The sequence below is a fragment of the Neofelis nebulosa genome, chromosome 7, assembly GCF_028018385.1.
Source record: "Neofelis nebulosa isolate mNeoNeb1 chromosome 7, mNeoNeb1.pri, whole genome shotgun sequence".
NCBI lineage: Eukaryota > Metazoa > Chordata > Mammalia > Carnivora > Felidae > Neofelis > Neofelis nebulosa.
Window position 1 is genome coordinate 3,136,288 of NC_080788.1, and position 23,155 is coordinate 3,159,442.

Below are 23,155 nucleotides of genomic sequence, written 5' to 3' on the forward strand. Positions count from 1 at the left end.
TCGGCCCTTCCCCTGGGCCTCGCCCCTCTCTTCACGCAAGAATTACAGAAAAGCAGCCTGGGGGGTTGAGAAGCCAGCTCGGGACCCTGAGGCACCAATCACATGACTTGGTGGAAATAGCTGTAGCCCCTGGTTATGTCTCTGAGCCCCCAGACCAGCCCGGACCTGCCTACTCTGGGGCCATAAATCCAAACTCTGCTTCAGCCACTATGGGAGTCTTAGAGGCTGAATTCTGTCCCCTGAAACAACATGTATTGTGGTCCCAACTCCCAGTATCTCAGAATGTGACCTTATTCCGAGACAGGGTCTTTACAGAGGTCAAGTTAAAATGAGGTCATCAGGGTGGGCCCTAGTCCAGTATGACTGGTGTCCTTATAAAAGGGGGAAATTTGAGTGCAGAGACACACGGAGAGGGAAGACGATGGCAAGAACCGAGGGAGAAGACAGCCGTCCATCCGCGAGGACAGAGGCCCGGAACCGGTCCTCCCTCCCAGCCGTCAGAAGGAGCCGGACCTGACTTCTTGCCTCCAGAATCGGGAGACGGCACGTTCCTCTTATGCAAGCCCCTCAGCCTGAGGTCCTTTGTCCACCCGGGCAAAGGGATACAGGAGGGTTTTGTGTTATTTGAAACTGGACGTGTCCCCGAGGACGCGGCCGGACAGCCTCCGGCTCCGCCCCTCCCCCGCATCACCCCACAGGTGACCTCCACAGTCATCTGATATGATCCAGCGTTTGGAAAACTCTCCCTGGTCCGGGTGGCTGTTCAGTGAGCTGCACACGTAGCCACTACATTGTATTCAAACTTAAAGAGCCATCGAGAACCTCGGGACAACCAGGGAGATTCTCAGAGGCCTTAGCAGGAGGCAGGGGCTTGCTTCCTTCCTCTCACGTGGAGGAATCCCCTTTTTTTTTTTTTAGTTTATTTACTTGAGAGCGAGAGTTGGGAGGGGAGGAGAGATAGGGAGAGAGAGAGAATCCTAAGCAGGTTCCACGTTGCCGGCATGCAGCCCAATGCGTGGCTCGAACTCACGAAACCATGAGATCCTGATCTGAGTCTAAACGAAGGGTCGGACGCTTAACCGACTGAGCCACGCAGGCCCCTGGGGGCATCCCGTTCTTAACGGCTCAACCTGCCTGTGGTTGAGCGGACTGCCTGTGGCTGTGACTGCCCGTGGCCGTGACTGCCAGTGGCCGTGAAGCTATCAGAACCTGATTTGATAAGCGGCCCAGGGGGATGTGTTTCTTCATCCTTCCCATCCCGTGCGCCAAAACCCTGCAGACTTTTCTATTTCAAGAAGCTCCTAAGTTTGACTGATTACCTTTGGAGGTTGGTTTGGATGCAATTCCAACCATTAAGGAAGGATTAATTGGGTTGCCCTGGAAGGGACTTCGTTCTGGTTTCCAAATTCAATATGTGGCCGAGTTCTACCGAGAACTCGCACTCCTGGCCTACCCACTCTTGTAGTGAGCTAGCTGGCAGGGCCCGGCCTTACCAAGCAGAGGGCAAGGTATTGTGGCAGTAAATCCGAAATCCCATGCCTCCCAGCATGTCCTCCGTCCCCAACTTCTCATAAATTTGTGAGGGAAATGTAAGGTGGTTTTTCTCCCTAAAAGGGAAATATGGATTGGAGGTTTTCATTCATTTTGATCTTGGCTTCAGAGCGGGGTTCGGAATCCGACTGGCACGCCTTCCTAGCTGTGTATTAATGAAGACTGAGCTCTTGAAATTAAACTTTTATGACAATAACACACTGATGTACAAGCTCCTACAAGAGAAGATCTAAAATACTGCTACTAATAATGCATAGATCTTAAAAGCTTCCTGGTAACAACTGTCGGTCTTTGATATTTAATTAACCCCAGCCAGATCCAGTATAACACAGGCTGTTTAGCAAGTCCTAATAGTTACTAATAAAATAGTCATGTGTTTATTTATTCTTTCCCGTCATTTAGATGCAGTTAGCAATGCTTTTTTGTTCTCGGTTATCACATGTCCTGAGTCTGGGGGTCAGATGTGCTCCCATTAGATGCACAGCATGGCTTACTGTGCTTTGGTGGATAAACCCACTTACAGGTTACCTTGTGAGTGGTCCTTACCCTGACACACGTCAGGGTCTACACCAAGCCTATCCATCGTGCAGCGTTTGGGGAATGCGTTCAACGTGTCTGCCTCTTGTTCCCAATGTCTTGTATTTCGTGGCTACCTGGTTTTGCTCTTCCTTGTAATTATTGTTTGCTGATTATTTGCGTCTCCTACGCTTTGGCATTTAATCTTCCTTCTCATCTTCGAATTCTCTTCTAAAGTGTCACTATTATTTTTCCCCCGGCTTCCACAGCTTAGCTGTCATCAGAAAACTTTCGGGCCAATTTTTAGAAGCTACACTTGCACGCTTGTTAAAAATCTTCAGCCTTTGACTGCGTAAATCAATGCTGAGAAACACAAGATTTGTATTAAAAAAAAAAAAAAAAAAAAGCACACTGGGGCACCTGCGTGGCTCAGTCAGTTAAGCTTCCGACTTTGGCTCAAGTCGTGATCTCACGGTCCGTGAGCTGGAGCCCCGCGTCAGGCTCTGTGCTGACAGCTGGGAGCCTGGAACCTGCTTCCCATTCTGTGTCTCCCTCTCTGCCCCTCCCCTGCTTGTGCTCTGTCTCTCTCTCTCTTTCATAAATAAATAACCATTAAAAATTAAAAGAAAAAACACACTCTGATTCTCTGTAGTGATTTTAGAATAGGTGGCAAATGTTTAACCTGAAATGTGGGATTTCTAAACTCAATTTCAAAAAAAAAAAAAAAGTGAAGCAAGTGAACCCTCAGAAAACACACAAACAGAATGTTTGCCTGTCACTCAGGATCAGTATATGTATAAATCGACAATGGAGATTTTCAGATAATCTAATTGTATACTCATTGGTTGGAACAATTATGTAAACGCCACACTCAGAAGAAAGCTAGGAAACATTTTCAAGCTACACACACTCGCGCGCGCGCACGCAACTTTGAATGAAAAATGCAAGCACTTTGGGTCTCATTCTTGACACTCACCTGTTTATAAGACTGTCTGGCTGTCTTAGCTTTGCTTCCAAATGCATAATTTGCCCCTTGGAAATGGGCTTTATAATGTACATAATCAAGATAAACCTAAAGCATATTGTTTCAAGTTGTGTACAAACCACGTCCCCGTCTTCCTCTTGAAGAGCAGCTCTTTCCTTATTTGAAGTTCACCCACAACGCACTCAGCCATTCCCTGGGGTTTTTCCTCGAGCTCCCGTGAGAGCCCGGGAGGTGAGCCTCGGAAGGTTTGATTATCACTCAGAATATTACTGGGCACAGGCACAAAAGCTTCTTTTTCCTGGACTGGCTTTTTTTCCTATCTACCCTCCCCTGGTGGGAAAAAATTCTGTGATGGACAAAAATGTATAAAAAAAAAAAAAAAAAAGAGGGACATGACTTCGAATAGCCCGGTTCATAGAGACAGAAAGTAGGAGAGTGGTCACCAGGAGCGGGGGAGGGAAGCGATACGGAGTTTCCATGTGGGCAGGTGACAAAGTTCTGGCGATGATGGTGGGGGTGGTCGCACAACACTGTGAATGTACTTAACGCCACTGCCTCGTACGCTAAAAAATGGTTAAAATGTAAGTTTGGTGCTGTGCATATTTTAACACAGTCGTTTTGTTAAACAGGGGGACATGTTAGTAAAATAACACCTAGACGTTATGCTCTGAGACAGTGTTAGAAGGTTTGGCTGTCTTGTCGACGCTGCTCTCTGTAGACTCAGACACGCTCTCCTAGAGTGCCGCACAAGTGTGCCTCCCACCAGTAGGGGGTATTAGAGCTGCAAGGACTTCAGGCTTCTGCACCGTGGAGGAAACAACCAACAGATCTAAAAGATGACCTACCGAATGGGAGAAGATGTTTGCCAATGACGTATCCGACCAAGGACTGGAATCCAAAATATATAAAGAACTTACAAAACTCAACACCCCAAACGCCAACAATCTCATTTAAAAATGGGCAGAAGACAGGAAGAGACACTTCTCCACAGAAGACATCCAGATGGCCAACAGACACACGAAAAGATGCTCAACATCGCTCGTCATCGGGGAAATACAAATCAAAACCACGATGAACTATACAACCTCACCCATGTCAGCATGGCTAAAATCAACGACACGGGAAACAACAGATGTCAGTGGGGACGTGGAGAAAGGGGAACCCTCTTGCACTGCTGCTGGGAGTGCAAACTGGTGCAGCCGCTCTGGAAAGCAGTGTGGAGGGTCCTCAAAAAGTTAAAAATAGAACTACCCTATGATCCAGTGATCGCACTACTGGGTATTTACCCAAAGTATACAAAAACGCTAATTCGAAGGGATACATGCACCCTCACGTTCACAGCAGCACCATCTATAATAGTCAAACCATGGAAGCAGCCCAAGGGTCCACTGACTGATGATGTGGTATATCTATATATGTATCTACATCTGTATCTATATCTATATCTATATCATATCATCTATATCATCTATACCTATGTCCATAGATATAGATATAGATGTAGATCTCTAATGGAATATTACAAAGCCATCAAAAAGAATGAAATCTTGCCATTTGCAATGACATAGACGGAGCTAGAGTACAGTGCTAAGTGAAATAAACCAGTCAGAGAAAGACAAATACCATACGATTTCACTCATATGTGGAATTTAAGAAACAAATGAGCAAAGGGGGAAAAAAAAAAAACAGAGAGAGACACAAACCAAGAAACAGACTCTTGACTAGAGAACACATTTCTGGCTACCAGAGGGAAAGGGGGTGGGGGAATGGGTGAAATAGGGGGTGGGGACTAAGGAGGGCACCCGTTGTGATCAGCACCAGGTGACCCACGATGTGTCGAATCGCTGTCTGTGAACTAACTGAAATTAAAATAAAAGGAACGAATAAGTAAGTAAAAGTTAGTCATTGAGAAAAGAACAAGAACTGTGAGGACTTCGCATCCCTACTCTAGGATGGGGTGGAAACCCTTGTGGGAGGGCGGCTCTGTAGGGAATGTCAAGAGGATCCTGGCAGAGAAGGAAGAGGGAGGAGCCCAGGACGGCGGAGGGAAATCTGCACACCCACCTGAGGTGGTCTCTGTACGAAGTGAAGGAGCCTCCATGAGAAAATTCGAGAAGTGTCCAACATCCACACCCCCGTGCTCCCTACAGCATCGTTCACAACAATCAAGACGTGGAAATGACCTGAGTGTCCATCCTCGGATGGAAGGATAAAGAAAATGTAGTGCAGGTGTATACAATGGAATATCATTCAGCCTCATAAAAGAAGGAAATCCCGTCATTGGCAACGAAATGGATGGGCCTGGGGGACATCGTGCTGAGCGAAATAAGCCGGACACAGATGGACAAATACCGCACGGTCTCACTTACATGTGCAATCTGAAACAGACTTCTAGAAGCAGGGAGTAGAATAGTAATTAGGGGGATGGGAGGGGGTCACCTGGGTGGCTCAGTGAAGTGTCCAACTTTGGTTCAAGTCCTGATCTTGTGGTTCATGAGTTCGAACCCCACCTTGGGCTCTGTGCTGACAGTGCAGAGCCTACTTGGGATTCTGTATCTCCCTCTCTCTCTCTCTCCGTCCCTCCCCTGCTCATTCTCTCTCTCTCTCTCTCTCCTCTCTCTTTCCCTAAAAAATAAATTAACAAGCAAACAAACAAATAAATAAGTAAATGTTTTTTAAAAAAAGAAGTAGGGGGATCTCTCTCTCCTCTCTCTCTCTTCCTCTGAAAAATAAATAAATAAATAAATAAATAAGAAAACATTAAAAAAAAAAGAAGTAAGGGGAAGGAGAGATGGGTAGGGGATGGTCAAGTGGTAGAGAAATTCAGTTATTCAAGATAAGTAAGTTCTGGAGGTCTGCTATACAGCACGCTGTCTATAGCTAACACTACTATATTGTAGACTTCAGATTCTGTAAGAGGTTAGATTCTCTATCATGGTCTCACCGATAATAATAATAATAATAATAATAGAGGCAGGAGGAAACTTTGGGAGGTGATGGATATGTTTATGGTCTTAATGGTGGTGACAGTTTCACAGGCATATACTTATCCCCAAACTCATTGAAGGAAACACATTAAATGTGTATATAAAAATGTCTATAAATCCGTACATTAAATATGTACTGCATTTTATGTCCATCAGACCTTAGTAGAGTGGCTTCCAAAAAATGCGCTCAACAGCCTCTTCTGGACTTGCAGTCTATTTGTGGTTTCCAGCCTCTGCCCTACTCATCCCCAACAGGGCCTGAGGTGTTCGGACCCCGGACGTGGGCCCTCCTGACCACCTCGCCAGCTGGCCCATGGCCAGACCCCAGGACAGAGCCTCTCCAAGGTGGGGGGGGGGTGGTGTCCAGTCCTCCCCAAATCTGGCCACCCGCCCCCAGCAAGAGTCACGGTCTGTGCCGGCGCTGACTTGGAAACGGGCCAGTGGTGCAACCGGGCCGGCGAGAAAGTGAATGGATGGATAGCGGGTGCCCCTGCTCTGAGTCACTGGAGCTAAGGGTGAGCGTGCCCAAAGCACAACACTTCCCGAAAAGCCAGAGCCCTCGAGAGGGGTACCATGGAAGTGAGAAGATGTGGGCTGTCGTGGTCAGTATCTTCACCTCTTGACGGGCAGGTTGTCAGGCAGGAGAGAAATCTGACTCGATCCGTAAAGCGAAAGCTGCCGGGTGACGTTTTGGCTGTTGGCTCCAGGCAAGGACCAGCTTTGTCCCACGTGGACCTGCCCAAAGGCACAAGAGGGATGCCCTTCCTCGGCCCCAGAACTCATCAAAGACCTGGTGGGTGGAGGAGACGACGTCAGCATCCACAGAAGTACCGTTGGAACCAGATTACATTGATGCCCCTTCTTGCACAAGATTCTGCTAAGCCCTGAAGCCCTTCGTCTCTTTCCCCTGCCCTCCCGACCCAGCTGTGGTCTCCCTGGCCTGGGACCCTCCCCGCCTCAGTCCTGGGCCCCTGATCTCTCTTTCCAGTCCTGGCTATGACCAGCGCGGTCGTGTTCCTAAAACAGCGTGTTCCTTAGGGAGCTGCTCTGTTCCAAGGCCCATTCCCAACCACGGCCAACGAGAATGCCTCTCTCCACCTTTGAAATCCTTGACAACCTCTCTCCCTGCGCACTGACTTCATGAACCTACTCGGGTAGACCTTCCTTTCCTCTGCCTCACCTGACTTCCACTGGGATCTTTGTTTTTCCCCATAATGCATTTCGTGGAGCACCTGGGTGGCCCAGTCGGTTAAGCAGCCAACTTCAGCTCAGGTCATGATCTCACGGTTCGTGCGTTCAAGTCCCACATGGGGCTCTGTGCTGACAGCTCAGAGCCTGTATCCTGTTTAGGATTCTGTCTCTCTCTCTCTCTCTCTCTCTCTCTCTCTGTCCCTCCCCTGCTCACTCTCTCTCTCAAAAATAAATAACCATTTTTTAAAAAAAGTTTAAAATAACGCATTTCCTAGGCAGAGGGAACGAATGGTCCAGGCAAAGGCACAAATCTGCGGAAACACAAGGTGTGTTCACGAAACAGAAAAGCAAAGGTATTTGCTCCCAAACCCTATGACCCGCCATCCAGTCACCCCTCAAACAGGTGACTCTATTTTTAAATAGAGTCACCTCTATTTATTTTTAAATATTTTTAATATTTAATATTTTTAAATATTTGCTCCTCTATTTTTAAATAACGGTGACCGAGCCATGGAGATGTCAAGTCCCCACATCACCCTGCCCGTCCTCCCTCCCCAGGAGTCCCCTCTGCCACCACACTGTCAATTCTATGAGGTGGAATCATGTGGCACTGCCATTGTGGTGGCTCCAAAACGTCCCACGTCAGAGATGTCACATGACGGTCTAACACCTTGGCGGGGTCCTTTCAACCCTCTCCTCCTCTCCTCTCATTATCCCAGATGCTCTGCCTGCTCTCACCCTGAGCCATCTGCCTCTAGGACCGGGGCCCCCCGCCCGTCCTGGCGCCGGCCCAGGCCAGGCGGCTCCCGGCTACCAAAACACAACATGGAATCTGCGTCCCCGGGATGCCTGCAACATGCACCCCGGAGCTCTCAACCAAGCCTTCCGGGCCCTCCGCGATCCACGTCTCAGCCGCGTTTGCAGAGTTACCTTCCACTGCCCAGCTCAGCTGGACCGTCTCCGGAAGGGGCCCTGGAGCTCACCCAGCCCGGTGGCCCACGCGAGGCTTCGCCGCAGAATCCCGGGGCCTTTGACTCCGTGAATCCAGCTCTATACATTCATTCATACGTGGGGTTTTTTATTCATACTACAGGTGCGATAGTACCTCTGAAGTTTTCCCCTTAATCATACATCCTGGTTTAACATCCGTACAGACAAGGAGGGCTGCCTTCTTTTTCACAGGATCCTGCAGAGTTGTCTAAGGCACGCATGTACATCTTTAACTAACCACCCTCTACTGAGCGATGTAGGGAGTTTGTTAAACTGCAGGTTCCCAGGCTCCCCCTCAGGGGTTGATTTCCGAGGGTAGTTCCAGGAAATCTTATCTCATGCAACTTTTCCAGGTTCCTCTCATGGGGGCATCTCAGGGGACAAGGCAGTTTACAAAGCAGGAAACGTGGGTGAATGAGTGAGCCCACCCGGGGGTACCCCGTACCGCCTGGGTGGCTGTGAGAAGTAACCCCACCTATCAGAGTCCTGAGAGGTTCTCAGGGGTATAGCTTTTTCGCAGTGCACTGTTGTTGAAGTGCCTCTTGAGTTATTACTGAAGGAATGTTAAGCCATGGCCACCGTGGTCTTAATGAGAGATGGGTTTTACTGGACTCTAAATCCATAGGTGGGAGGGGTAGATATTTTCAGTAAGCAATATGTTAAATGTCCTCATAATGCATTGGAGTCCCTTCTGGCTGTTCCGTAAAAGCAGCTGTTTTCCGTGTATCCGCACCAGGTGCGGTTAGAAGGATCTTGGTTTCCAGACATCTCTAGTCCCCCCTTCACCAGTGACTCCCTGTCGGGCAAGGCACTTAAGCTCCGTTTCTTGGGCTGTAAAATCAGGATAATACTGACATCCCCATTATCGTCCCCATTTCATATATGATAAAACTGAGGCACAGAGAAAGCTCAGCAATTTTCCCCAGTGACCCAGCTAGTAACCTTCTCCATCATTCTCCAGGGGCGACCAGTCTTCAACAGTCAATTGCACGTCTGTGTCATCTTTATTTCTGCCTAACAAGTCGCCCTAAAACTTAGACACTCGGCAGCTGGGCGTCTCTGCCCAGGTCTCCGCAACGTTGCAGTCGACACGCCGGCCGGGGCTGCGGTCTCATCCGAAGATCCAGCCTAGGGCGTGTCCGCTCATTCTCCTTGTCGGCAGGTCGCAATCCTTACAGGCCACTGGGCTGAGCCCCTCAGTTCCTCGCAGCCAGAGACCCCCCCCTGCCCCGTCTCTGGCCCCCGGGGCCTCTCACACAGCTGGTCGGACAGACACAGAAGCCACAGCCTCTTTATGACCTCACTTCAGAAGCAACATCCCGTCCCGTGTGCGCGTCCTGTTCATTGGAATCAAGTCACCACGTGCAAGCCCCCCTCAAGGGGAGGGGCCTCCCAGGGCCTGACCACCAGGAGGCGGGATGAACCCGCTCCAAGGCCGCCCATCGTATCAGCCTCTGAAACTGTTCTACGCATCCGGCACTTGGCTGGTGCGAAAAGCCTGTCTTCTGCGTTTCGCCTGTACAGACACCAACGGGACCTCTGTGTTTGCTATGACGCATAGAATTCCACTGTGTGCAGGTTATGGAACTTAATAAACAGGTCCCCCCACAATGGGCATGCAGGTTATTGCCAGGAAAAGAGACTTGTTCACTGATTTTCTAAATGTGTGTGCTGAGTACCCTTGTGGGCTCTGTATTAGGCGTTGGGGGCTCAGAGTTGAAAGGACAAGACGTTCTCAGACTCGGGGCCAGAAAAGACAAGGTAACGACCGTGAAAAGCACGGCGAGTGGTGCCGTGGAGGGGGGTACACGGTGTCCTTAAGCCCAAAAGGAGGCCTGAGCACGTCTGACACGTCCGGAAGGAAGGGAGAGCCGTCTCTCTTTCTACGGACCAGCAAACTGAGTCACAGACCTGCCATTTGTCCCACCCACCCTCCTGTGAAGACAGGTATTCCTGATGGAAGGGGCCCCACGGGCTCACGGGGTGGGCAGTACCCCTCACAGCATTTTCAGGCCATGCCCAGACCCCACAGGCCTAACAAATGCCCTAGGAAAGGGAGCCAATGGGAGGGAGCAAACGAAGAGCTTCACGTTCTGGAGGCAAACAACTGCTTAACGTTTTACTCTTCAGTCAGGGTTCTGGCAACTTTCTGTCACTAAGTTAGTTCAGGGGACGTTTTTTGTTAAACTTTTTTTAATGTTTATTTTTGAGAGGGAGAGAGAAACAGAGGGCGAGCAGGGGAGGGGCAGAGAAAGAGGGGGACCCAGAATCCCAAGCAGGCTCCGGGCCCCGAGCTGCCGGCGCAGAGCCCGACGCGGGGCTCGAACTCACGAACCGCGAGATCATGACCTGAGCCGAAGTCGGAGGTTGACCGATGGAGCCCCCCCCAGCGCCCTGTGGGAATGATGGCTCTTTCTTGATGATCAGTGCTTTTATTGATTTGAAAAGTGGGGAAAGGGCCCAGCTGCTGCCATGACACCAGGCCAGACACAGACTTGCCGAGGAGAGCCAAGAACACGATCAGCCCCTCGTGACCACAGGGACGTTTCTGTGCCATGTTTCCCGAAGCCTTGTTATTCCCTGGCTGTTTTGTGACCAGCCGAACGGTGGACATGAAGCCAATTCTGTAATACGTTCATCACAGGAACACTGAAAAATATGTCTTTGATGACAATAAAATGAGTGCAGAATATCCTGTCTAAAACAAACAAAAAACTCCATAAAAAATGCCACCTGGGGGCACCTGGGGGACTCAGTGGGTTGAGCGTCCGACTTCGGCTCAGGTCATGATCCCGCGGTTCGTGAGTTCAAGCCCCACGTCGGACTTAGGGCTGACAGCTCAGAACCTGGAGCCTGCTTCCAATTCTGTGTCTCCCCCTCTCTCTCTGCCCCTCACCTGCTTGCACTCTGTTTCTCTCTTTCTCAAAAATGAATAAACATTAAAAAAGGAAAGAAAGAAAGAAAGAAAGAAAGAAAGAAAGAAAGAAAGAAAGAAAAAGAAAGAAAGAAAGAAAGAAAGAAAGAAAGAAAGAAAGAAAGAAAGAAAGAAAGAACCATCATTCCCATGCTTGACTACTATGTGATGGATGAGTGCTCTCCTGGAAAACCATTTTTTTGTAGCGGTATAGATAGGAGCTTTGGACTCAGATGGATCCAGGGTGGAATCCTAGTCCGGGGCTTATTGGCCCTAGGTAGGTCATTGAACTCCTCGACAACTCAGTCTCCTTATCTCTGAAATGGGTTTACTCACATACATCCCACTGGGCTGGGTGAGCGCAGAGCGGAGTTCAGAGTGAGGGCTCAATAGACTGTCACAATCCTGTAAGGGGTGCTTAACTACCCCCCCTTCCACTTCCTCCCTTCTGGAAAGCAGGAGGGCCTTAACAGTGGGGGACGAGCCCTTAGTAAGGGGGCAAGGGCAGGTTGTGACCGGATCAGGGGAGGGAGGCAGGCAAAGGTAGGCAACATTCAGCATCTGAAGGGCCCTTGCTCCCTAGCGGGCAAGGAAATGACCTTCTGAAGGTGACAGTGACCCCAGCCATCCACCTCTTCCCGAGTTACCTTGTCCCCCAAAAGCTTTACAGACGACTACGTCCAGCGCTGTGTGGCCCAGCGGGCTCAGAACCCCGTTGAGAGGGGGCAAACTTATTCATATTTCTTGGAAAGATAAGGCTTTCCAGATACGAGGTCTGGCTTACCTCGTGTCTGAAATTCACCGAAGATAAAGAAGCTTTTCCCGAGAGGCGACTCGGGACCCAAGCTGCAGGGAAAGGGGAAAGGCTGCTGACAACAGATCCGTTCCCAGAATTCTCCATAAAATGACTTCAGCCTGACGAGGCAGGAAGAGCGTGAGCCCGGGTGAGAAAACCCAGGATTGTGTTTGTGCAGACTGCATTTCGAGTATTTGCATTTTACCGCAAATAGGCACTGCAAAATGTCAATGGCGCCTCCTCCGCGCTGTGGTAAGATCCACAGGAGAGAATGGAGGTAACAGGGCTTTTGAACATCCCGTGTAAGCGTTATTATTATTAATTGGGTGCAATCTAGCACTCTGGCGGATAAAACGAGTTCCTTCGCGTTGACGCCCAGTGCTCCCCACCACATTCTGACACCGCAAGAGCGACCCTGGCTAGCGGAGAATCCCAGATGCATTCAAACACCAGGACAGTATCGCCAATTTCAAGGCGGTGAATAAACAGCAGGAAAGATACATTTGCTTTGTCTCTACCAGGGTTTCTGAAACCCTGAGCTGCATGATTCCTGGCTGTGCCTCGTGGGACATTTCACGGCATCCCTGACCGCTACCCACTAGATGCCAGGAGCACTAGCCCCAATTGTCACACCCAAAAATGTCCCCCGAGACTGCCTAAATGGGGGGGGGGTGCGTGGGAAAGCTGTCTGCCAGCTGGAATTTCAGAGACCGGAGAGATTGCAGAGGGGGCACCAATATAGCCTCTCTCGCCTCTCCAGCTGGAGGACGGTCACCTGCGCAGCCCGTGGCCACCTTCAGGGTCGTCATTTGGGGGATCTGGGGAATGGGCCAGAAGGCTTGCCTTGGATCAAAAGCTAATGCCAATCTGATCCCACTAGCCTTTTCCACGCCCTGTGCTGGTGACCAGGGCCTGCCCCGCAGGGGAAACCAATGGGTTAAAAGAGAGAAAGCTCTTTCTCCCGAGAAACCAACATTTATTAATAATACATCCCAAAACTCCATGTCAACCAAGGGGACCTCTCCCCACAAAGGTATGTGGGCCACTCAAAGCGTATGTCAGCAGCCTCAAGACCTGATCTTGTTTTATTTTCCAAAGCAGCGTATGGACCACAAGAAAATCTCCACGTGTGAGAAAAAGCCCATGAGAAACTCCGTCAAGGCTTTTGTTTTTTCCTTGTCCTCTCTGTAATCACTCTGCTAGAGCAGAAAAGCAGTTACATGGCCGAAGAGGTAAGTGTAAAAGGAACCTCGGTTCTGTTCTAGGCATTTCTGAACAGTTAACAGGAAAGGTGGGAAACACTGTAACACTGCTTCTCGCCAGGCCTCGGCCAGGGGGTAAACACCATCTGGGAACGTTCCAGAGGCTGGAGATGATGCCAGAAATTTCCCAAGCCGGGCCACTCCTTTTTCCCTTCCCACCCCAAATTCCAGCCTCCTGCCTTTACACGGCAGCATTTGAACCAAACAAATCAGGAGCGACGATGGAGGCCGTTGCTAAATTTCTGGACAGATAGAAATGAATACAAAGGGAAAAGAGGAACCCCCACTGAATATATATTGTAGCTCACGGTCTGGACTCACCTGCTGAATGTTACCCATCCGCACAGATGTGAAGAGAAGCCCGCCACGGTCTGGGCAGACACGGTTCTCCGGGGGCAGCGGATCCGCTGGAAAGTTTGCTGGGAATTCAGGGGCATGGTCTGGTCATGTCTGAATACTCTCTAGAAGACAGAGCTCAGGTCAAGTGAAACACGGTGGCCCCATCATTTGACAAAGCCCCACAGCCAGGCAGCAGGTGTAAGTCTGCTAAAAACAAACAAAAAAACTTCTCTCAAACAACAACAAACAGTTAACCCCCTCAGCCTGTCAACACCAATTAGTTTCCCTTTCCAGCAGAAGCCTCTTAAGACCAGTCCTCAAATCCAGCGGGGTCCTCTGCAAGCAGAAACCGTCATTCAGCGGGGTCCTCTGCAAGCAGAAACCGTCATTGCGCAGCTGCCCCCAAGAAGCGACCCTCCATGGAAACTTCCAACAGCAAACACAGCCCTTAGGCTCCCTGTACCCGGAAGGGGCCAGGCAGGGCGGGATTATAGCTTTGCCAGGCTCCAAGCACTCTTGTGTCCTGGGCTCCTTCCTGCATAATAATATCAACATTAAAGTGTATCTTTGACGTAACTTTAAATACTTTTAACATTTTATTTCCTTCGTGTTTCAGGAAAATTTAATAGGTTCTCGTGGACTTGAAAATTCAAACGTTTCCTTTGAAGAATTTCATCGCTTTTGGGTTTTCTCTCTTCTGATTTTGAAAGCAATCAAACATTTTTTGCTGGGCCCCTGAAAAGTGTCGTGGGCCCTAGGCACCGTGCCTGCTATGTCTAATGGGGAAGTGAGCCCTGATTCAGTAGAAACGTGCAATTACAAAAAAAAAAAAAATTAAGTTACCCACAGTCTATACGTTCAGCTCGTCACAACTCTGGCCCGTTTTGAAAGTCCATCCTATTGACAAAATACTGACATCATATGCCTGGAATGAATACATTTTCACCAGCCACTTAAAAGTGATTTACACAGGTGGGCTCCAAGGGGCTTAGAAACAAACAAGCAAACAAAACAAAAACAGAACAACACCAAGCCACCACACAAGATAGATTTTCTTCAATATTTTATTTATATAGAAATACTTAAAAAACAAAGTAGCACCATTACTTAAGTTTTACCTTTATTATGTAGAACTTTAAATGTCAGAAAAATAAAACTCTTGATACAATTTCAAATCTTGTCTCAGCAAATATAATATTAGTATTTGACCATGAGGTTAAAGGCCCTTTATCATAAAATAAAATATACTTTGCTTTTTAAACTTTGCTCAGTAAAGTACATTTAAGCTCAAGTAACGTCACCTACATATACATAAACAAGTGGTAAACAAATGTATTAAAATAGGAATACTAAAACTATAGTGGCCCAACGAATTTTCGTAGCTTGCACGGAATTCTATTTATACAAATGTTAGAAAGCATCCACAGTTCCTTTTGACGTGTTTATACGTTTCCGTTTTTTTTTTTTTGTAATAATATAGAATAAAATATGCTTTATATCACTGAATAGAAAATATGCTGGGTGAAGCAAATCTAGAAGATTTGTCTGAACCTATAAAATCTCCATCCCAACAGAATACTGTTCAAAACATTACACATTTTATGGTTTTGTAATTTCGTCACAATTGTGTGGTTATTAAAATAATACAGTGTTCTTTGCCATAAGGCCATACTAAAATAAAAAGATTTAACCCAGCTACAAAAAAGTTCACTGAACTTAAATTAAAATACTTGTAAACATCTTTGCAATATGAAATATAATTTTTCAAGTCAAAAAAGAATAAAATACTTCAATCTGTATTAATGCAATTTCTCTTTAAAACTTTTAAACGTTTTTAATATATAAGAGATATGTTACAGTTTGTTTAACTTTTATAAAGCTGCAGTATCCTGGATTCACAGGAACTCCTGGCCCTTCCACAACATTCAAAAAGGATCCACTGTGTTCTAGAATAAGCATCGGAGGAACCCAGCCACAGAGGGGAACACACGTAAAACAGTCCACACATCCCATAAGCACTATTATTACCATCTTAATCATAATAATTATTGTTCTTTTTTTTTTTTTCTCCTACTTTAAGAAAATGGAAAACTTGTGGGGTTTTCTTCTTCTGGAAGCTTCCTATTAAGTACAGTGTAAAAACTATCATGACTAGAGTGTCGCCGTTCCTATTATTTATAGAGCATGCATTTCAGGTGGTTCAGATCAGAGGCTTCCCAGGCTACAGTACTCTTGATGCAGATATCCTGGCAAGTTCCTTTGTTTAAAAATTACATTTTAAAAATGAGCGGATACTACAGCTTTCCAAGCTCCTCTGGACCTCAGAGTGAGAGCAGGGCGGGGAGGAGAAGGTGGGGCACCAAGGCGGCGGGTGGGCGCGGACGGGGTGGGGGGTGGGGGGGGAGTGAGGCCGGAGGGGAGGGGAGGGGAGGGGAGGGGAGGGGAGGGGAGGGGGGTCCCCCTTCTCCCCCCCCCCTCCCCGCGGGGTGCGCGCAGGCGCGCGCCGCCTTCAGGAGAAGATGCGGATGGCCTGAGTGACCGCGGTGTGGCAGACCGGGCACTCGGGCTCGCTCTTCTCGCAGATGCGGTTGGCGCACTCCATGCAGAAGAGGTTGTGGCCGCAGGGCACGAGCGCGGCGATCACCTCGCTCTCGAAGCACACGGAGCAGTCGCGGCTGCCCTTCCGCCGCAGCCCCGACGACGAGGAGGAGGAGCTGGAGGAGGAGCTGGACGACGACGACGAGCCGGAGGTGTCCGACGGCTGCAGGCCCGGCAGCTGCGCCCCCAGCCCGTTGGCATAGGCGGCGTAGGTCAGGCCCCCTCCGCCCGGGTCGCTGCGCACCCGGCGCGCCAGGTGGTGCTCGCCCGTCCCCGGCGCCATGTGCAAGGGCGGGGACAGGCGCGGGCAGCTGGTGCCCGGGTGCAGCCGGCGGTGCACCAGCAGCCCCAGGTTGGCATTGGAGGGCGCGCTGGCGCCGCCCCCGGGAAAGACCACCGAGGAGGACGAAGCGGAAGAAGACGCGGAGGAAGAGCAGGAAGAGGACACGGGCGCCGCAGGTCCGCCCCCCGGGGACCGCTCGAACTGAGCCCAGAGCAGGGGCGCCCCAGGCGGGGGGGCGGGGGCCGGGTCGAAGGTGGGCGGTAGCTCGGGACAGCCGTCGGGGGAAGGCACGGAAGCTTCCCCCGCCGCGTAGGTGTATCCATTGCCGTTGTTGTTGTTCCCGTTGTGGGCGAAGCTGAGCGCGGGGCTGGGGGGGCTGTAGTCCGCTAGGCGCGGGGTGGCGGCTGTGCTGCCGCCGGTCCCCCCGCCGAAGTAAGAGTCTGTGGAGGCGCTGCCGAGCGAGCTGGAGCTGTCGTTGCGGTAGCTAGAGAAGGGCTTGCGGCCGGGGGTGGGCGTGATGCTGGGGGTGGGCTTGCTCCAGAGGCTGCCCGGGCCGGACCCGCCGGACCCGTGATGCAGATCAAAGCCCACATCCGTGCCGTTGGCGTGGAAGTCGTTCTCGTCCGTGAGCTCAATGATGCCGCCCGTGCGCAGGGCGATGTGCGCCTCGATCTCCTCGCGAGCTCGGTCCACGTTCTCAGGCATGCCGGTCACCTCGAACACCGGCTCCTTGTCTCGGCTGGGCGTCACGATGTACGTGTGCGTCTGCTGCTGGATGCGCTTGATCGTGGCGCCCTTGGGCCCCACCACGAGCCCCACCACGCGATAGGGCACCCGCACCTGGATGGTGGTCTGTCCAGGCAGGTTGGGCGGCCCGGGCACTGCGCCGTTGAGCGCCGTGTTCTTATTCCGCGAGGCGCGGATCATGGAGAAGTGCTCCGCGGCAGAGATGATCTCCCTCCGAGCCATGGCCACATCCTCCTTCCTGCCCGTCACAACAAAGACAGGCTCCTCCCCGCGAACCGGGGTCTTGATGTAAGTATTGGTCTTCGCCCGCAGCGCTTTGATTTTACAACCTGGGAGCCGGGGTGCAGGGGAGGGAGTGGGAGAGAGAGACAGACACGCCCATTATCCCGGGGTAACCGCGGAGACCTGGGACCGCCCGCGCCCAGGGCTGCGGGACAGCAGGACACGCTTTGGGCGGAAAGGGGGCGGCTCCCTCCCTGACCCCGGGCCACGCCACCGGCTGGGAAGCGGGTTCCACCCGCGAGGCGCTCGAGGAACAGCCCATTGGCTGCCCAGCCCTCCCCCGGTGACTGCAGTCGTCCCGAGCAAACCCGAGAATCCCAGAAAAAGTCAGCTGGGGAGATGCCGCTAGGATCCAGCGGGGCGCGCCGTCCGCCCTGAAGACGAGGCGAAGGGGTCCGGGGAAGAGGGCCGGAGCCGCGATCCGCCACCCCACCCCCCCCCCCCCCCCCACCACCACCACCAGAGCTGGGGGACTGATGGGAGGGGGGGGCAGTCCCGGGACCCATTGTTCCTCCTCTGGGCTCCATTCCGCTTTGCAGAAATCCAGAATCCTCCTCCCATCCGATGCTCACTCCTCCTCCTCCCCCTCCCAAAGGACCCATCAAAGGCCCCCTCCCCCAAGCATCTTATATTTAAATTCTATTTCCCGGGGTGGGTTGGGTGGGGGGCGCTAGGGGAGAAGGCAGTGATTTTAGCAGGATGAAGTGCATCCCGCCGTGGCAGCGGCGCGGCTCCGGGAGACAGCCTGCCTGCACTTTCTTTGTCTGGGGCGCCGGCCCCTCGCGCGGCTCTTCCTCTCTCGTCAAGGCTCGCGGGCGCCGCGGATCCCGAGCCCTCCCGCGCCCTCCCCGCGGGGCGGTGGCCCGAGACCCTCTCCCCCACCCCAGCTCCCCATCCCTGCCGGACCCACCTTGCCGCCCCACGATCTCGGCGACGTGCTCGGAACTGGGCACCGGCACGCACTCGGTCATGTTCACGCTCTTCTTGCGCGGCTCACTGTCGTACAGAGAGGCGCCCTCGTCACTGTCCAGCCCCAGCAGGGAGAGCTGATCGAGCGCGAGCTGCAGGGCTCTTTGGTCATCCAGGGTCTCTCCCCCGCCGCCGCCGCCGCCGCCGCCGCCGCCGCCGCCTCCCCCTCCGCCGCCGCTGCCGTTGCGCTCCAGCTCTGCAAACAGGGAGCTGGGCATCGCTCGGCCGTGCGCGCCGCGCCCCCGCCGGCCCTCGGCTCGGCGGCGAGAAGCTGCGGCCACAAAGGCAGCCGGGAAGCGAGTGGTCAGGGGCGGGGAGGCCGGCCGGCTGCAGAGGGCTCCGTTGCTCCTTTCTCGGCGCCGGGAGGAGTGGGGCGCTCGGTGCGGTCCGCGCCGGGCAGTGGCTGCAGGAGCCCCCGCCTGGGTCCCCACCCCAGATCTGCCGGCGGGTGGGGTGGGGGCAAAGCTCGAGCGGCGGCCGCGCGTACCCCCCGAGTGCCCGGCTGGCTGGCCACAATGCCGAGCGAGGAGCGAGCAGGCGAGCGACAGCAGCGTTTCTTTAAGGAGCCCCTCCCCGGCTCCTCCACTCCCTCCCGCCCGCCCGCCCGCCCGCCCTCACTCAGCGCTTTTTCCTCCTCTCCTCCCCGCCTCTTGACTGAGCCTCTGCAGCCAGACGGCTCCGGAGGGGGACGAGGGAGGCGCAACGTCACCGGCGGGAGCTGACACTACAATGCTACTGACACTATCGCTGGGGGAGGCGATTGGCGCGCGCCGGGCCGGGGGCGGGCGGAGGCCGCGGTCAGGGCGAGCGGAGAGCGAGCGCCCCCCACCCCCGCGCTCGCCGCAGCCCGCCCCGTCCTCCTCCCGGCCGCGCCCCTCCCCCGCCGCCGCTAACGCCTCTCTTTGTTGTCTAATGCGGGACCGGCAGGCTCGGGACACTCGCGCGTACCTATCGGCCGAGGACAGCCTGTCCCCAGATCTCCTCCCTCGCGCGATTGAGAGAGGAAAACGCGCCCAACTCTGCTGCCAGCGGCCCGGCTCTGAGCGAGCGGTCCTGCGAAAGTCCCGTTAGCGTCCCCAAATAAGCCACCCCTAGAGCCCACGGTGCCACTGGGAGAAGGGTCTATTGTCCGCCCCAAAGGGCGGTCCGAGTCCTCGGACACGGAAAGCGGGACTCGGGGTCCCGGTGCGCACTGGCAAAGTGGCTCCTGGCGCGGGTTGCCCACCTGCGCGGGAGCGCAGGAGACACAAAGGCAAAGGCCCGCCCGCATCGCTCCTCGCGCGCGCGCGCGCCCGCAGTTCGGTCCCCCCGGGCAGCACTCCGTCCAAGTGGCCCCGAAACTGCGGATCGGAGAGCCGGAACCCCGCCGCAGCGCGGGCCTGGCCCGCCCTGCGGCCGGCGACCTCCGGAAGGCGCGGGGCGGGGGTCCTGCACACGCCCCGCGCGCCGGCCGAGCCCCCGCGGGCGCCGACGCGTGCACGAGCGCCGCGCCGCCACCGCGGGGACGCCGGCCATGGCTCCGGCGGGCGGCGCGGGCGTGCGCGCGCCGCTCTCGGGTCCCTCCCCGCCCCGCGGCCGGGCATGCGCGGTGCGCGCGAGGAGCGGGCGGGCCCTTTAAGGCGGGCGCGGCGGAGCGTGCGCCGGCCCCTCCCGCGGCCCCGCCCCGACGGGAGGTGTGCGCCCGCCGCCCCGCCGTTCTTTGTGCGCTTCTCGGGGTGGAGTTGGCGGCGGAGGGAGGGCGCGCCCGGACCGGCCGGAGGGGGACGGCGAGCTGCGCCCCCTTCCGGAGCTCCCGCGGCCGCCTCCGAGCGCGAGGGAAGAAAGAAGGCTTTGGGGGCCGGGCCGGGGCTCACCGCCTGCCCGCCGGCCGCCGCCCGGTCCGCCCCCTGCGCAGCCACGGGCGCCGACGCCCCCTCGGGCCCCGCGCGCGCCCCTCTTCGTCGTTCCCGGCGCCCCAGGGCTCGCCGCGTCCCCGCGCCCGGCCGGCCGGGGGCTGCGGCTGGCGGAGAGCGCCGGCGTCCGCGCGGCTCGGCGGGACGCGCGCGCGGGACAATGCGGCCATGTGGCCGCCACCGCGGACGGGCCCACGCGGGGGGGCCTACCGGTGCCGCGGGGGGAGCTCGGGGCGCACAGGCGGAGGCTCCCGGGTGTTCTCTCCCTGCGTGAGCCCGGGAGGAGCGCGAGCGCCCGGGCCCCGGTGTGCCATGCGTAAAAGGAGGGGGCAGGTCGTACCTGCCCCGGCCACCTCGTGGGTTCGGAGAATTGACTGTGACAGTAGATGCGAGCGCGCTCGGGAATCAGTGGGCAGTGCCGCAAACGCCTTTACTTTTGAGCACAGGAAGGTGTTCCCTTCTTGCTCACCTGGAGCTGTCTTGGAGAAGAGGTGCTGATTATTTCCTCGGGGAAATGAGGCTTAGAAGGCGCTCAGAGTGGTTATTTTGTCAGGATGTTTGTGTCAGCTTCCCTGAGTCTGGGGTGTGCGTGAGACAGAGAGAGAGAGAGAGAGGTGGGGCAGAGGCGGTGGCAAGTCCTCTGGAGAGCCACCGCCTAGTACTCTAGTGAATTCTTGTATTTTTCAACCTGGTTTGTGGGCTCCCGTCCCACTCATCTGTGGATGAGGAGGGGGTGCCCAGAGGAAGGAGGTTCTCCGTGGAGAGGGTCCTGGCCGGGAATGGCCTTGCTCAGGGCCTATAAAGGCCAGGGCAGACAGGAAAAGGACTCCCAGGGCCTCCGCGTTTACATGTTGCCAACGCCACAGGCTTTTTTGCTGGCCTCTCAGCTCCGTTTCCAGGAATTTAATAACCTCCCGATTGGGCCAAGTGGGGTTTCCTTTTTCAAACAACACCATGAAAGTAAAGTTGTTCCTCAGCGTCCACTGCTAGTGAAGCCCGCACACAGGTAAATGGGGGCTCCCCCACCCAGGGTTGCTCCTGCGGGGGGACAGGCCTGCACACATCCTGCCCTCCTACCTGCAGTGTTAAGATTTCAGGTGGGTTAAATCAGAAACCCATGTTGTTGAGAGTCCCTGGGGTCCTTGGGTCATTCCCAGGACGGTGTGTGTGACACTTTGTGGAACTGACAGGTGTCCTCCTCCCCCAGCAGATCTGTACCCGGCCGTAACTGCAGGTGTTCAATGAAATCACACATCTGAGCCCACTCGGAGGATAAGCTCAAACTCCGACCTGACGAATTCATGGAGAGCTGCCTGTGGTCAGGTGCCCACTGGCATTCCATGCAGCCCGGGCCGCCCTCCATAGACCAGAGTGCTTCAGGGACACCTATGCAAAGATCGGGTGGTTTTCTGAAGGCGCCCACAAAATCGAAGGGCCTCCTGAGAGTCTAGGAGGGTGATGACTGTGGTAGCGGGGGAGCGGTGATGTTTGACAGACCCGACGCCCCAGCCGAGCTCAGCTTCAGCACGCTGGTCTCTGAGAAGAGGCTAGTATCCAGCGTCCCACCTGCCTCAGGGGGTTGTTTGAGCCGATGGATAATGACGGTGAAAGGCAACTCGCTGTAAATTACAAAGCACTAAGCAAACGTACTTAGTTTGGGGTGGGGTGGTGCTTCACCCACAGTCACTTCGTATCTTCTCAACCTGTATCCAGTGCTGACCGGTCAGGGGATTTTCTGACACTCGAGTGCTGTTATAAAAGTAACAATCTGGAAAATTTAATTCTCAATTAGTGGATTTAATAAGCCAAGACATGATAAAACTTGCAAAGTCCAGTCCAGTTCTGTTTTTAAATAGACCCTCCTCCCTAGTTTTTGGCTAGACTTTCCCAGGCTCCTTTAGGACCCCAGAGCTTAATTACTTTTCCCGATACAGGACGCTTTCCCCAAGAACTTCCCAATGTGGCCATGGTTTGGTTTGGTTTTGTTTTGTTTTTATTATTATTATTAGCAAAAGAAAGGAGCTTGCAGAGTGTGGTCTGGTAATGTAATCGAGAATTTCAGTTGTCCCAAATTAAGAAAAGGTAAAGTCACTTCTGTTGTCCCCATTTTGCAGATGAAGGTAGGTTAAGTCTCTTGCCCAGGCGGAGGCAGATTTATTTATCTTGCAGCAAGTGAAGCCTGAGCTTCTGGGCTCTTCGTGTGCACGGGGCCTTTGCATGGCCATGGGAGGGGTGAAAGCAATTTATTCACAGGATCACGTTTTAGGAAAGTTTTCAAGAGTGAGGTCTTTATTCTTTTCCTTAAGGAGGACCCCTAAGGTGTCGTGACCTTTGGACTCAATAAATCTCAGATTCGCTGTTGGGCTCCAGGTCACACCGCTGATAAATGGTACCCGAGCCTGTGAGCGGAACCACCCCAAGTTCCGTCCCACCTCTGAGCTGTGGATCCTCAATTGGAGGTGGGAAACACTTCCAGCCTTGCGTCCCTCACGGGACTGTACCGCCCACGTGGGTGAGGGCGCTTGAAAGCATTTTGGTTTTTGCTGTCCTGTTCTTAACATGTATGTAACATGGACACGACGTTTTTGAAGAATGTTTTGATAATATGGGAAATGCTGTCCTTGGGTTGGACGAACAGAAAGAGATAAGAGGCGCGTATGTTACTAAACCCGCAGAAGCACCAGGAGAGGCAGACGAACAGGCCGGGAAGCAATACGTCGGCATTTTCATGATGGCTCTTTAAATAGCGGGATCACGTTTTATTTTCATGTCTCAAGTTCCGAACGTCTTTATTGGATTAGTTTTTAAAAGCAATACATGCTTAGTTTAAAAGTTAAACAGCGCTAAAAGGCT

The 23,155-nt window shown here is 53.4% G+C and overlaps 1 protein-coding gene across 1 annotated transcript; it reads right to left on the reverse strand.

Annotated features, from left to right (window-relative positions):
* Nucleotides 1–14,577: 14,577 nt before the first annotated feature.
* MEX3B (mex-3 RNA binding family member B) lies at nt 14,578–19,003 on the reverse strand. The gene is made up of 2 exons (XM_058736396.1): nt 18,352–19,003; nt 14,578–17,488 (listed from the first exon to the last, which is right to left on the reverse strand). Exons 1-2 carry the CDS (start codon nt 18,626–18,628, stop codon nt 16,041–16,043), a joined length of 1,725 nt encoding a protein of 574 aa, XP_058592379.1. The 5' UTR covers nt 18,629–19,003; the 3' UTR covers nt 14,578–16,040.
* Nucleotides 19,004–23,155: the final 4,152 nt, after the last annotated feature.